This window comes from Felis catus, chromosome E3, assembly GCF_018350175.1.
Source record: "Felis catus isolate Fca126 chromosome E3, F.catus_Fca126_mat1.0, whole genome shotgun sequence".
Taxonomy (NCBI): Eukaryota; Metazoa; Chordata; class Mammalia; order Carnivora; family Felidae; genus Felis; species Felis catus.
In genome coordinates this window covers 37671541-37686891 of record NC_058383.1, presented here as the reverse complement: position 1 = coordinate 37686891, position 15351 = coordinate 37671541, and the positions used below count along the sequence as shown (strand labels likewise).

The 15351-nt window shown below is 53.3% G+C and overlaps 1 protein-coding gene and 1 long non-coding RNA gene across 7 annotated transcripts in view; one reads left to right on the top strand and one right to left on the bottom strand.

The window, feature by feature from the left end:
- Window positions 1-548: 548 nt before the first annotated feature.
- Window positions 549-15351, bottom strand: part of SRL (sarcalumenin) — a 47161-nt gene continuing 32358 nt past the window's right edge. For 2 of the 6 annotated variants that reach the window (XM_019821035.3, XM_003998911.6), the window contains exons 2-6: window positions 10944-11045; window positions 10070-10165; window positions 6007-6123; window positions 5049-5282; window positions 549-3828 (exon numbers count right to left, since the gene is read on the bottom strand). In XM_019821035.3, the coding sequence (XP_019676594.1) occupies window positions 3017-3828; window positions 5049-5282; window positions 6007-6123; window positions 10070-10165; window positions 10944-11013 (1329 nt within the window). In that variant the 5' untranslated portion in view covers window positions 11014-11045 and the 3' untranslated portion in view covers window positions 549-3016. Of the gene's footprint in view, window positions 3829-5048; window positions 5283-6006; window positions 6124-10069; window positions 10166-10943; window positions 11046-12649; window positions 13721-14850; window positions 14870-15351 lie in introns of those variants that run through there. The other 4 variants (XM_023246219.2, XM_006942393.5, XM_006942392.5 and 1 more) reach the window with 4 other exon arrangements.
- LOC123382509 lies at window positions 6123-9239 on the top strand. Its single transcript, XR_006590970.1, has 3 exons — window positions 6123-6952; window positions 7516-7613; window positions 7811-9239. It is a non-coding gene; the product is annotated as an uncharacterized LOC123382509 (long non-coding RNA).

Genomic DNA, 15351 nt, shown 5'->3' with positions numbered 1-15351 from the left:
GGCTGTTTCGGATCCTCTGTCCCCCTCTCTCTCTGCCCCTCCCATGCTCAATGTCTCTGTCTTTCTCTCTTTCTCTCTCAAAAAGAAATAAACATTAAAAAAAAAGAAACTTACCAATTAGTACCCAGGTTTGGGAAGAGACGGGAGGGAGGAACAGGTGGAGCACAGAGGATCTTTAGGGCAGTGAAAATACTCTGCGTTTCATTTCCTTCTACAACAACGGACACATGTCATGATACATTTGTCCAAACACAAGCAATGCACACCACCAGGAGCGAAGCCTAATGTCAACTGTGGACTCTGGGTGACTAGGTTGGACAAATGTCCCACTCTGGGGGTGGGGGTTGCTAATGGGGGAGGCTGTGCGTGGGTGGAGGCCCCGGGACGGGGTGGGGGCGGAGGGTGTATCCCTACCCTCCTCTCAGTTTTGCTGTGAACCTGAAACTGCCTGAAAAACAATGAAGTCTTAATACGAACCCGATCCACTACTAGATAAGAGAGAGATAAAGAGAGCAAGCTGGTCGGAGGCGATCAGAAAGCACACGGTGTTACAGAGAGATTGGAACTTTATTGAGACTTCCTCCCTGATTAAATCAGAATGGAAAGAACCCTGGAAAGGTTCCACTTTGGAGAGAGACAGCAACTGTTCAGGCACAAATACTTAACAGATACTCCTCTTAGGGGAATCTCTGGATCCTAAATTTACCCCCAGTTCCCAACCCTTCCTCCCCACCCCAAAAGACAGTCAGAATCCTGCTTGAAATCCACATCCACAGAGTGGGGACCAAACAGCCCTGACAGCCCAGGGGGACCAACTGACCAGCCTGCAGGCTGCATGAGAAAAGGTGGGTCAATGAGTGAGCAGGGGAATGGGGGTAAGAAAAGGAAAATGGATGGGACGAAAAGAGAGAAGATCACACCAATCATGTCCCCCCCCCGCAAAATACAGATGCCATATGAATGTATCAGCCTCCTTCCACCTGCTTCCCCAAAGCAATGGTGACATCAGCCGCCGTGACAATGCCTGTACACTTCTGCCCTGTTCACGTCCTCAACTGCACTGAGAAAGACAGATACGCCGAGAGCAGCTCAAGGGCATCAGGGGCATCAGGAGCAAGAGGGGAAGGCGGACTGTGGGGAGGGTACATGACAGCGAGATAAGGCGAGTGGTGATTTGTAATGAGAAGAAATGCAGCTTTTCAGGCCCTGCTCACCAGGCTCCTTGGATGCCCCGGCAGGGCCCTGTTTCTCTGCTTGGCTCTGTCCTTGGAAACAATGTCCTGGAGGTTTGGGGGGCCTCCGTTGTCCTGTGGAAGGTTCCAGGTCCTGCACAAAGCCAGAGAAGCAGCGTCCGCTGCAGCATGCATCAGAGCGTTAATAATCCTAAGCAGGGATTCCGAATTCTCCACACGGACCTAGTCTAATCACCCATGTGTTTCCACTGCCTCGCCCCCAGAGTGCTTCCTCTCTGCCTTCATCTTCACTCGCTTTCCTTCTGGTCCAAGGTGACTTCCTGGTCAGGGGGGCCCTGACCCAGGCCTCCTGGGGAAGTCCCCCGGATAACTCGCTCCCAGGGGACGCTGGCTCACTAGGGCAGAAGGAGCCCCTCCGGGCAGCCCTGGGCAGGGTCTCCTGGATTTGTGCAAACTGGTCAGCCACCTGCTTTTTGTCAAAAGGCTCCTTCCCTCCATCCCCTGCCGCCCTCCGAGATGGCCGAGGTGGCACACCAGCCAGGCAGGACCCTCACGACACATTCCTTCTCCACGGCCTCTGGCGTCTGCGATCTCAGAATCTCTCTTGCACAATGCGGTACACACATATTCACACTCATCGGTTCTTGAAGGCCCTGGCTTCCCTGTGGCGCGTGGGTATCAGTATCAAGTTCAGGTGGAAAACCGCACGTCAAGCCTTGATTGCCGCCGACACGGAGTGGCTGGCGCCAGTTCTGAACTCGTGGAAATCGCTCGGAGTTTTGAATGTTGTGCATCAGGGCGTGGAGAAGAGGGAGAAGGAAAAACCATGGCATGAAAATCAAGAGGGAACGACTCTTCTGCAGAGAAGTTGTGGAAACTGCCTCCTCCTACATTTGGGGGGCGGAGATGGGCTGCCCAGAGAAGACCCTGATGAAAAGGAGCAAGGTCTCCATCGTCCCCTCTGAAACCCAACGCCTTTGGGGTCTGAGTTTTCCAAGACATGCAATAGACAAAGACACACTGCAAACCGATTAACCCTCTGAGCCCTTCCAGTATTTTTACTGAAGTCACTTCCAAGAAGTAAATGACCTGAATCCATGGAACACTCGGCCTCCTGTCGGGGCTGATAAAGGAACCGAGATTCCCAGCTGGCCTAGAAGACTGCTTGGGAGAAATGGCATGGGGGAGGCAGAACCTTCTTCCAGCCTGGGGACTCCTGTTCTCTCTCAGCATTCTGGTATCCTAAACCATTCCCTCCCACCCCTCGAGGAAACAGGGAAGAGGGCCTGGGGATGGGGGTGGGGTGGGGGGGATGGTGGAGGCTCAACACCCAGGTGGATTCAGACCCAAAGACTGTCCCCTGTTGAAGTCAACCCAAGTTGAGAAGGCAGACGGGGGTTGGAGGACAAGCAGGAGACTGTGTGGAAGGAAGCTACAAGGGACCTGAGCCCTACAGAAACCAAGTCTTCTCTCTTTTCCCAGCTTATAGGGGAAAAAGGAATTTCAGCTGAGTTTAGCTTGACACTCATCACCTCAGTATACACTAGAATAGCTGCTCTCTGTCCTCTGCGATAAGACCCAGGAAAAGCCGGCGGGGCCTCACTCAGGCCCCTCACTGAAGCAACAAGACACTATAATTCACAGTTTCCTCTCCTCCCTCGACCCACACCCTCCCCCACCACTGGCCTCAACGAACTCCCAAATCTCCAACACGTAGTGATTCTCATCAGTGTGGCTCAAAGGGTTAATTAACCAGGACTTCTCAGACAGTTAGGACACAAGCTCAGCCACCAACAGGAACCCAAGAATGGCAACACGGCGACCTAGTGTTTCTTATAGCGATTCTTTGGGGTCTCGCCACACCCTGTTTTGTCACAGTTGAGAGCACTGGGATTCTTCCCCAGCCCCAGGCTTCCCAGGAGGCTGGGGAGCTCCTGTGTGATGGCCCGCTCAATCTTCTCCAGAAAACAGCCCCCCATGTAGGAGCACTGCTGAGACAACAGCTTGAAACTGGAGATGGGGTTGATACCAAAGAAGTCCTTATAGGCCTCGCGGTTGGGAAGGTCAAACTTGCTGACATTGGTCTTTGCCAGGATGGTCTTGAAGATGTAGAATTTGTCAGGGTCTTCCACAATGTCCTTAAAGACCAGTTCTCCGTCACTGAAGAAGGTCATTTTGTCCTTGTAAGTCTGCAGATAGCGGTCCACCAGGAGGGCATGAATGCGGACCCGGATGGCATGCTGGCGGATGAAGGCGATCTTGTTCTCCAACCTGTTCTCGATCACCTGGTTCAGGTCTTCCAGGAGTGAGATCTCTTCCTTGAGGAACAGGTCCCGGTAGGTGTCGGGCTTGTAGTCTTGTGGCCAGAAGGAGCTGACGTAAACCCGAGGGGGCTCTGTGACGTTGATGAGCGGGGCCAAGCTCCAGAAGAGGGCCCCATAGACCCGCATGAGCATCTGTGTGGCCAGGTTGTCGGCCTTGTTCAGGATGATCCTTATCTGGGATTCGCGCCCCTTCAGTTGGCGAAAGAGCATCTCCAGCTCCAGACCCACATCCAGCTTGGTTGGGTCAAAGACAACAAAGATGAGGTCTGCCCTGTCGATGAACCACTGGCACACGTCGTTGAAGGGGTAACCTTGGGAGGGGGGAGCAAGAAGTCAAGCAGAGCAGGCTCACCCTAACCCCCCCACCCCACGCCCCCCCCCCCTTCCAGAACCAAAGCATTGCCTGGGTTGAAGGAAGTCACGGCACTAGGGATATTCTAGGTCTCCGAAGACTGAAAGAATTAATTACGTATCTCCTGGGCCTTGTCAACCCTCAACCAAGGACAGCCTAAGACCAGGACTGGAATTTGAGCTCTGCCACTAGCCAGACCAGGGTAACAAATGCTTCTAGGCTTTAGCATTTTAGCTACAAAATGAAAAGAAGAATAAGAATACCTAAGTTGATATAAAGATTATCATGTTACAAATAAAGCAAAGCACCTAACTAAAACTGCCTATGTCATAGGAGGTGCTTGATATATTTTAATTCCTTCAACTTCTTCTTTCCAAAATGGGGAGACCAGGAATACCTGTCTTTTAATTTTTCTACAACAATCAGCCAATAATGCATAAAATTATCTGATGCATAATAGAATAAAGGTTAATTTACTATTATAATGATTAGTGATAATATTATTACTAGTAATAAAACAGCAATAAAACCAAAATGAGAGTTATAAACTGAGATCCACCCTCTGGTCATACAGTCCTACAAATGCCCTGCTATGACTCATCTCATATGACTCAGCCCTGTGTCATGGCGATCCTCGGTGGCCTGTGTTGTAACCCAGCGCCTGCTGGGCCCCAAGTGGCACTCCCCTCCCACTGGAAGGCAGGTAGAACTTGGGAGGTCTGACACAGGCTTATGTGAAGCAGGCCTGTAAAGCAACACTGGACCAGGAAGAGTTTAAGGTCAGGTTCAAACCAGACCCAAGTTAGCCAGAGGTCAAGTACACCTGGACTGGGATCCAAGTAATCCAGGCCCTTGATCCCTCGGGAAAGTCTGAGCCTCCCCAAGACAGCTCAGCCCCAGCATGGACCTCAAGGAGCTACTTACAGAGGTGACCAGCCCACCCTTTGGGAAAATATGGATTGCCTCCAAACTAATCAGCCCTCGGGGAGGTAAAAGAACATGGTACTCCACACCTAAGTGGAACCATGGTGACAACCAGAAGGGACTGGCAGCAAAGACTACACCCCTTAGTGTTGGACAATGCTGGCCACGCTTCCTCTCCCCTGTCTGCCTACCACCCACTGCCCAACAGCTTTCTAAGACAAAGTTCGCACTGTTCAAACACAAGTGCCTAATTACCTCTTTCTTGCTGCTTGCGGTTCTCGATGATGCCTGGTGTATCCACAAAAGTGACCCGCTCCAGAAGTTTGTGGGGAACCTCGATGCCAATCAGCTTCTCCAGGAAATTCTGGCCAAATTTCTCAAGGGGGGAGAAGGACCGGGCACTATCAGCAGCCATGACAATACCCTCGATGGTTTTCAGCTTGGGCCCGTGCATGAGGACCGTGAACTCAGAGGTGGTGGGCTCAGCACCTGCAAGCATGGGCATGAGGTTAGTAGGAAGGCCGTCCTCTCTGGGAAAGAGACCCTACTACAAAGTAAGTGGGTAAGCAAGGGGTTCCAGGGAGGGTTTGCCATGAGAACTGGATACTACATTTGCTAAGCAGGATCCTATTTCTTTTTCCAATTGTGGCAAAATATACATAACACAATTTACCATGTGAACCATTTTCAGGTGGACAGTTCAGAGGCGTGAAATACATTCATGGTGTTGTGCAGCCCTCATCACCATCCATCTCCCAAACTGAAAGTGTCCCCATTCGTTCCCCTCTCCCAGCCCCTGGTAACCTCTACTCTACCCTGTCTCTATGAATTGAGGACTCAAGGCATCTCATAAGTGGAATCATAGGATATTTGTCCTTTTGTGTCTGGCTTATTTCACTTAATATATAGTGTCCTCAAGATTCATGCATCTTGTAGCATGTTCCAGAAATGCATTCCTTCTTAAGACTGAATAATACTCCAAACTCCATTATATGGATAGCCCTTTTGTTTATGCATTCATCCATCGCAAGAGGTGGGTTGTTTCCACCTCTTGGCCATTGTGAAAAATGCTGCTGTGAACATGGACTGTAGCTGCTGGGTTCTTGGGTGTAATTTTCATAATTATATTGAAGACACATATGAATGTTTCCTAGTGCTTTTACACAGGACATTGAGATACCAACAAACACACAAAAAAGTCTCTCACTATTACCTGTATAGAGCTGGTAGCGAGTGTTTTCCAACCCAAGGAGGTAGTTTATCATGGTGGATTTGCCAACGCTCCACGGTCCCAGGAACAGCACCATTGGCTTGGAAGTAATCTCCCCATCTGTAGGCAGCAGGAATTAGAAATGGAAGTGACTAATGAAGTTTCTTCCTACGGGAGTGACACAGGGCGTCACACAGCATCACACGGTCCATCTGAATGAGTTACAGATTTCCACATTGGACAAGACAGGGGGTGGCAATCGGCGGCTCGCCTCTCGCTATGTAAGTGCGATCACCCAGTTAAAACCAGAAGACACGATGCTGGCCTTACACAGATCCTTTGCACAGCGGCACCAGAAGCAGGAGCTAAGTGACATCAACAGATACTGACTCAGAGCTCACTCTGGGTGAGGCCTCCTGATTTACATCTGGATTTACATCCCCTTCCTAAGAAGGGGAGAAAAGAGCTACCCCACGGCGAGGGGTTAAAACTCTGCTATCTGGATTGGTAACAGAAAAAACAGAGAGACAGGAAAGAGACTCACACGATCTTAGACAGCCTGGATGGGGGCCCCCTGACATCCTACCTCAGGCTCGGCCCAACACTGGGCTCAAGACCAGTCTCAAATTAGCCTCTAGAGACCACGAAATATTTGCCAGGTCCCAAGACCAAGCACTGAGTAGGCAATTCTTGGGTTCTCGGCAGTGTGGGGAAGCACACACTGCCTGGGCCCTGCCAGTTGGGGTCCCTAGGAAGAGAAGGCAGATTCCTCCAGACCTTCCAAAACCGGGGGGGCAGAAGGGATGTGGTCACTGGCCACTCCCTTGCAGCTCTCCACTCTTGCAGCTCGTCTCTGAGCCACGGCACGGAGGGCCAGCCCTGCCTAGTTTATACCTCAAATTCTCCAGACCTCTTTGTCTCCCTGAGCCTGGCACAGAGGCCCCAAACGGTAGGAACTCTTTTTTTTTTTTCATTTATTTTTTTTTTCTGTTTTGATGTACAGTATTTAATTTCTTGCTTCAAAAATCAGAAGTATAGGGGCGCCTGGGTGGCTCAACTGGTTGGGCATCCAACTCTAGATTTTGGCTCAGGTCGTGATCCCGGCATTGAGCTCTGCACTGAGCGTGGAGACTGCTTGGGATTCTCTCTCTCCCTCTGCCCCTCTCCCCTACTCACACACACATACTCTCTCTCTCTCTAAAAAAAATTTTTTTAATTAAAAAAAAAAAAATCAGAAGTATACCTGTCCCCAATCTGCCTAGGCCATGACACCTGGCAGAGAGGGCAGAGAGAGAGGGAGACACAGAATCTGAAGCAGGCTCCAGGCTCTGAACTGTCAGCACAGACCCCGATGTGGGGTCTGAACCCACGAACCGTGAGATCATGACCTGAGTTGAAGTCAGACACTAACGGACTGAGCCACCCTGGTGCCCCACCTTTCAGGTATTTTAATGCATACGGAAGAAGCAATATTAGCAGATATCACATTCCTCTTTTTTTATATACAAACAGGAGTACAGTATTCCTCTTGTTCAGCACCTCGCTTCTTACTGTGCTGGTTTTCTTTCTGTAAGGTGAAACTAAGTCCCAGAAGACCACGACGGCATCTCGTAAGTGGCAGGCACACGTATAATTGCCTGAAATTGATACCATGGCCCTGCCCCATTCCTCCGTGCCTGCAAATACATGTTCACGTCTCTGGGTGTCAACCCCTGGCTTGAGGACAGGGAGGGAGAGGCAGGCTGAGGGGTGGCAGGAGTCCCCAGTTATAGCCACAGAGATCCTACACGAAGTGTCTTTTGCCCAGGCCCAGGAGTCAGAAAGGGAACTGGACCTTCCAGCGCCTGGCCGAGAGCCCAGGAGACCAAGCAGGCCCAGGAGACCCAGGCCCAGGAGACCAAGCAGCAGGCTCTCCGGGGGCTGCTGTTTCGGCTGTCTGCAGCAGGGGGCGTTACTGGCATCTGCAGGAGGCCACAGGTGAGACTCAGAGGCGGCCCCAAGGCACTGCGGTGGAGTCCCCAGCACTGGGGGAGGTGAGGAGAGAGAAGCCAAGCCCAGAAAGTGGCATCCGGAGCCCGGAACGCCCTCCCTGCAGAGCGCCCTTCCCCTGCCGCCCAGCAGCCTCCTGGGCCAAGCCGCTGGGTCTGGGGCTGCGGGAGAAGTCAAGCGCAGAGGACAGGAGAGCCACAGGAGACTGCCACCTCACACAGCCCCTGTGAAGCCCGAGAGGATGGTCTGCTCTTAGGCTTGCAAGAGGCAGTCGGGGAGTCACGAAACAGCCTTCTCTCGGAGAAGAAGTAGACAGTCCGGGCTCCTGGTTCCAGCCGTGTGATCCTGGGTACCCAGCATCTCTCTGGGCACCAGGTCCCATTATTCCTGTTCCTGAAGCAGGAATAATGTACATCCTAAATACCCAACCCACTTTATAGCCATCAGGCACATCACATGAGATGATATGGCAACACCACTGTGAAAACTTTCAGAGGATTGACTCCCCAAAAGGGCGTGGCTGCAGGAGGACGAGAGCTCTCATACACCTTACTGTGGCCTCAGCCTGGCACCACCTAAGGCAACTTAGGGACAACTCTTAGGGAATGCTTAACTCACGTCCCACTTTTTAAAATATTTTCCACAGATACATTTGCGTGGAATATGTAACGATCATAGTAGTGTTTGTAACGTTTTTAAAAATGGCGGGGCACCTGGACGGTTCAGTCTATTGAGCGTCTGGCTCGATTTCGGCTCAGGTCATGATCTCAGGGTTGTGAGATCGAGCCCCGCGTAGAGCTCCGCACTAGACATGGAGCCCGCTTGAAATTCTCTTTCCTTCTTCCTCCCTCTGTACGCCCTGCTCACATTCTCTCACCCTCAAAAAAGAAATTAAAAAGTAATAATTAAAAACAATAAAAATGGAACATGGCAAACACCCCGTGGTCCATCAGTAGAACAGTGCCCATCTTGTGTGGTGCGTGCAGAGGCTCAAGAGAAAAGTGGGGCTGCACACACACGACTGTGTGATGTGATACCATCGTGTCAAACTAACAGAGAAGGACACACTTGTATGTGCTCGTGCACAGAGCAAATGTCTGGTCTGGAAGTATCTGTAGGAAACTGTAACAGTGGGAGTGTCTGCAAGTGAAGTGGAGAAACTAGAAATAAAGAAAGGGATTTTTCTTTTTCATATTTATTTATTTATTTATTTTTGAGAGGGGGGAGGAGCAGAGAGAGAGAGACAGAGGATCCCAAGCAGGCTCTGTGCTGACAGCAGACAGCGTGATGCGGGGCTCGAGCTCACAAACTGTGAGATGATGATCTGAGCTCAAGTGGGACACTTAACCGACTAAGACACCCGGGCGCCCCAGAGATTTTTATTTTTCCATTTGTACTTGTTTTTCACTATTTGGTTATTCATTTTTTACGGGGACAAGTATACCTTGTGTTTATTGTTCTGAAAATCGATGTTTAAAAGAATCTAGGGGTGCCTGGGTGGCTCAGTCAGTTAAGCGACCGACTTCAGCTCAGGTCATGACCTCACAGTTCGTGGGTTCATGCCCCGTGTCGGGCTCTGTACTGTCAGCTCAGAGCTTGGAGCCTGCTGTGGATTCTGTCTCCCTCTCTCTCTGCCCTTCCCCCACTCATGCTCTATCTCTGTCTCTCAAAAATAAATAAATGTTAAAAAAAATTTTTTTTAAGAATCTAGACACAAGGAAAACCAACTGAAGGAGCCATAAGGAGAAGGGAAGGATTGCAGGCCAATTAGGGGGCTTAATACATGATCCCTTAGCAGTCAGGGAGCTGTCGTGGGCCCTTCGGCAAGGGAGGGATGGAAATGGGCATCACTGTCCTTGGAAACCACATCCGTGCCACTGAAGCGTGAACGCTTGCAAAAGGAGTGATCTCCACAAAACCCTGTGCAGGTTGGGGCGATCTTGCAGGGGAAGGATGATCTTGTGGCCAGGGCATCAGAGAATTCAGCAGAGTTCAACTCCCCGTGTCCTCACGCCCACCACTCACACAGCTCCAGAGGGCGTGGGGAGTGTGGATGGACATCAGACACGAGGGGTACCTGTGATCTCGTGCTGCCGAAGCTCGTTGTATTTGTAAGACTGCTCCAAGGGCTTGATGGACGAATGGTAGATCTTCCGAAGCCGCTGCAGCACCACTGGGAGCAGAGAAGGGTGAAGGGAGAGGGAGAAGGGAGAGGGTTCGGCTCACTCCCCAGGGCAGCTCCTCCCCAGGCTGGTGGGGAGCAGGGACCCCACTGGCAGCCTCACCATGCCATCTATTAGCATCCCTGGAGGAACCTGGTCCACATCCCAACCCTCAGAAATCTTTAACCAAAAGGCATGCGCTTCCCACCCTCAGAACCTCCTGGAATTGTTTTAACCTAATCTTCTTCTCCCTCCAGGGCAAAACTGGGAGCCCACATGATGTGAGGCACAGAAGGAGAAGCTAGGTCTAGAAAACCTGACCCTCCCCTCCCTCTGCTCCCGTCCAACCATGTGCCCTGTGCAAACCGTGGCTGCTCTGAGCCCCAGCTAGCTCATCAGTTAGTAGGAGGCAGTAAGCCCCACTGAAAGTCTTGGGTTACTATGAGGATGAAATCCCAGAAATAAAAGAGCCTCAAAAACTGTAAAAATCACAAGCCTCCCCGGCCACAGCATGAAGACTGGCACAGGGTACCAGATGACAACACTGGGATCGGTCCCCTACCCTTGCAGTGGCCCCTCTGTGTGGATCGCCTTTTCTCCTCCCTGCCAATCCACAGCCCCCACCCCAGCCTTGGATGCTGCTCTCAGAGCATCTTCCATGAAGCCCCCCCATGTCCAGGGCTCTCAGGCCTGGGTAGCCGCTGGCCTCGGAGCCCAGCCCCTGAGGCTCTGCCTGGCCACTGGTTATGTAGCTGCCCAGCCCCAGGTCCAGATCCTTCCTCTGGTTACCAGAGTAATCATCAACAGGCTTGTCCTCATTCAGCATCAGAGTTTTCTCGATGTGGGAGCGGTCCCTCATCGGGACTTCTTCACTCACATCCTCCACCTCTTCTGGGGAGAGAAGCAGAGAGCAGAGTTAGGGCGAAGCTAGGAGCAGGGCTCTAAGCCCCTGGAAGACTTGAAAGGGCATAAGGAAGTGCTGCGGGAAGGCTCGCCAAGTTCAACTGAACAGGGTTCTGGCTCTAGGAGGGACTTTCCACAAATACTGACTGAGCACCAACCAAGGGTCAGGCACTGAGCTTCATGCTGGGGATGCGGTGGTGCCCAAAACAAAGCCCCTGCCCTAGGGGAGTTTTCCTGCGGTCCGATGGAGACACAGGGAGAAATCCTCTCGAAAGCTAAGGTAATAATTATAGTCTGTGATGTGGCTACGGCAGGAAAGAGCCCAGAAGCTGTGAGGGGCTAAGAAGGGTGCCTATGAGGTCTCAGAGGGGGCATTGGAAAACCTCCCCAAGAGCCCACTGTGAGGACTGAATTGGGTGAAGACGAGGACAGGAGACAGGAGTGGTTTATAGGAGTCTGCCTGTCACCCTAAGAGCACTGGAAGTCAGGGCTGGGCTCTAAGCGAATAACTGCCCTGATGAAATGAGAATTTTATCAGCCTCACACAGGCTTCGGTGGGGCATGGGCAGGAGCAGCTCTGCCTGGGAGTTCTGGGGGCGGGGGTGGGTAGGGGGCACCGTTGCTTCTTGCCCAAGCGGGAGATGCCCGTGACTGCCTGCAGGCTCCCAGGGAGGGATGCCCATGCCGTGGGCCTCTGATATCACAGCCTTTGTGCTGGGTGGGATGGACATGGGCGTGAGGGGCACAGGGAGACCGGTTCCACAAGGGAAGGGAGCAGAGAAGCATCCATGTGCCTCACGCAGCAGCTCGGGAGTGGGATTCTCCGCAGGGATCAGCCTGGGCAGCACAGAGGGGAGGTGGGAAAAGCAGTGGGGGGTGGGGGTGGGGTGGCGCCTGCTGGCTTAGGGAGTGCGCGAGCACCTGACAAGCAGCGCGGAAACTAAATCCCACAGGGCAAACTGTGGGGAAGCCATGCTGGAAAGCGAGGGCCGGGCCCCACACCTCCACCCTGAAAGCCAGCTGGGCTCTCGTCCAGGCCAGCATCTTTCCATGCGACTTGTGGGCTGTGCTATGCCTCCTTCCCCTGCTCCCCACTCCCCATTATGAGTGGGGAGGCTGCTGCTTTTCCAGGTGAGCATCTGCACGACATCAGTGTCACCCCCAGCCTGAGATTTCTTATCACCATCCTGACCCTGGTCTCCGTTCACCCCACCGGACCTGGCCTAGCCTTCAAGGGGAGACCCCAGGGGGCTCCCAACCACACCCTACCTGCACCTGTCTCCACCAGCTTGCTGTGACAGGGCCTCAAATCCTGCCACTACATCACCTGTCCTTCAGGGGACCTGCACTGGTCCCCGTTTAAGTGCAGGGAGGCTCCTGAGGGCCCAACTCCCAAGTGACCAGGTTCCTTTGGCCCCTCCACTGTGCGGCCTCCCACTGGTCCCTCTGAACAGGGCTTAGTGGCTAAGGAGCAGCCCGTAGGTACCCGGTGGGCCAAGCCTCCATCCAGCAAACCTGGAGCTGACTGGGGGGTTCCCCTGCCGCGCCCTGTCCCACCACACATATGTCTGCCAATTCCGGGAACCCCCTACCCTGAGGCCCCTCGTCGGGTTCCTCTGTCTCGTCCCCCTCAGGCCCTGTATTTGATTCCTCTGAGATCAGTTGGGTCCCCTCGTCCCCAGGGCTTGCGGTTGCTGCTGCTTCCTGGGGTTCCCCGGCTTCCTCCAGGGTGCCCCCTTCTTCTTGTTCTTCTTGTTCTTGTTCTTCTTCTTTTTCTTCCTCTTCTTCTTCTGAACTAGCCCCGTCACCACTGTCCTCCTCGGATTCTTCGGACACAGCGCCTTCTCCTTCCTCATCTCCGCTGTGGTCACCACTCTCCTCTTCAGAGGAGACATCCAGGCCCTCCTCAGTTAGCCCTGGTGCCTGGGCCTCAGGGTGCTGTGCCTCCTGGGTGCCCTCCGCCTCAAAGCTCGGTGCACTGCCGGTCTCCGAGGCCAGGGTGAGGGTGGGCTCCCCGTGGTCCTCGGCCCCCTCCTCAGTTTCTGTGTCCAGGTCCAAGGTTCCGTCTGGCACCTTTGGCTCCTGATCAGGCCCTGGACTGTCGTCCTGCTGTGTCTCTGGGGCATGGGCCTCCTTGACCTCTATGCCCCCCGAGCCTTCAAGCTGTGCGGTCCCTACTGCTGTCCCCTGCTCGGCGTGGTCGCCTACGACTTCTTTGGCCTCTTCAGGGACCATGCTACTCCCAGTCTGTCCTTCGGCCTCCCCAGGAACCCCCTCCTGTCCTGGGCCCTCTCCCAAACCCAGCTCTTCCTCAGGCCCATCCTCCCCTCCTGGTGGGCCTGCTTCTTCCTGCCCAGGCCCCGCAGGGTCCCCGGGGGCAGCTGACTTTGAGGCTGAGGCATTGGAGAGGCTGGCTTCGGGACCAGAGCCCGGGCCGGTGGCGGCAGCAGCAGCAGCAGCAGCGGGGGCCCCGGCGGCTGTCTGCTCCGAGCCCTCAGCCTCCCTGCCATCCGGGGAGTGAAGGAGCAGGGTCTTCTCTCGAGGGGCGGCCTCCGCATAAAGCGCCCTTTCCTTCTCCTCTAGACTTGCATCTCCAGCAGAGAAATGATTCTCCAACAAATTGCCAACATCTTCTGTGCCACCCGAGGCAGAAACTTGCAGTTCTAAATGATTAGAACACCATTGGTCAGTTTCACGGGGTTGGCACTGACTCTGCTTCTCTAAAGACTCTAACACAACCTAGCTCCTGTCCTCCAGGAGTAAGGCAGGGACCGGGGCGTGCGGCGACGCACCTTCCTGGTCTTCGTAACTGCCCTTGGAGGCGAGCAGAGTGAGTGTTTCTCTGCCTCCCTCCCAAGACGTGGAAGGCAGCTCTCACCACTGTCCACCCCTGGAGGAGTGAATGGCTGAGCCACCCTGAGGGCCCCACCCTGGCCCTGACTCTTCGAGCCTCCGCTGGGTCCCCGATGGCTTCAGGGAGGGAAACTCAGATCCCTTCCAGGCCTTCCTCAACCTTGCAGCAGGCACGTGCAGCCAGGCTCACCAGGAGACCTTTCCAAGATAGGACAGATGCATGGACATTCTGCCCCTGTCAGTTCCTAGAGTCATTAACCAGCATGCTTTTTATACTGCTATCAGCAAAGGAGTGAAAACAGGTGTATGTGGGCCAGATCATCTCAGGTTACACGGCAAGTACTTAGGGGATTACTTGTGGCTCTCAGCCTTATTAAGTCACACATCCAACTCTGTCCCCTTCAGGGCAGGCATTTGCTGGCCTTGCTACCTTAGATTACAGGGGACGTGGCCCGAGGAGGAGGAGGAGATATCCAAAACAGGCAGGGCCAAGAGCTTCCCAGCAGCCTTAGCCAACCCCTTCCCGAGGGGATCCCCTTCTAAGGACTGATGGCTTTACCAGGAGAGCTGAGGGCACAGAGGCAGCAGGAGAGTGGGAGGTAGGGGCCTTCTAAGTGTGGGAGACCTCTCTCAGGAGTAAAGTGTGATTCATGTGCAAAATGGGGTCAGAAGAAAGGACTGGGCCTATCCCTTCTGACCCCTCCCGCTCAGGTCAGGACCTGTGTAAGAAGGGGGACTCTGCAGGCATAGAGAGATGAAGGGCCACTGGCCCCTTGCCTTGGGGTAGCTGAGACAGCCCCAGGGCTCCCTTGACTCACAGAGATGCTTTCTGAAGGAAGCAGCATCCCACCTCTGCTGGGGACAGCCTAGTACTACCATCTCTACATCCCACAAAGAAAAGCCACTTCTTGGGGTCCCCCTTTCGCCTCTGAGTACCCACCCATCCTGTTTCCTGAAAGCTGGGGCAGTCTCCAGGGTCGAGGAACAAATATTTTCGCATTAATCCCCACAGTGGCAACCTGTTATCAAATTCAGAAGAAGGAAATTCAGACGCCTTTAATTATAAAGGAACCACTTACACTGATAGGACACTTTGACGTTCATGACCTCAGCCGACCTCCTCGATTACCATCTGGGTGACTGGAACCCAGAATTACCTACTCCTCATCCAGGCCTTCCACGCCAACTATGTTTAGGGGTGCACAGGAGAATCGCTTCGCACCCCTCCCTGCACATGCCTTCTCTCCGCTCCTGAACTATGGGAGCCAAGGCTTAATCCTCCCTGTGTTCCCCAAGCCTGGGACACTGTCTGGCCCACAGAAAGTGCTATGGAGAGGTCTGTGGTGACATCCGGGTACAATAAGAATTTCTGGTCCCTCAGAGAGGGAGAACTGGAGGTTAGTCACTAAAATTTTCCTTCATTGCCTCCAGAATACCTATA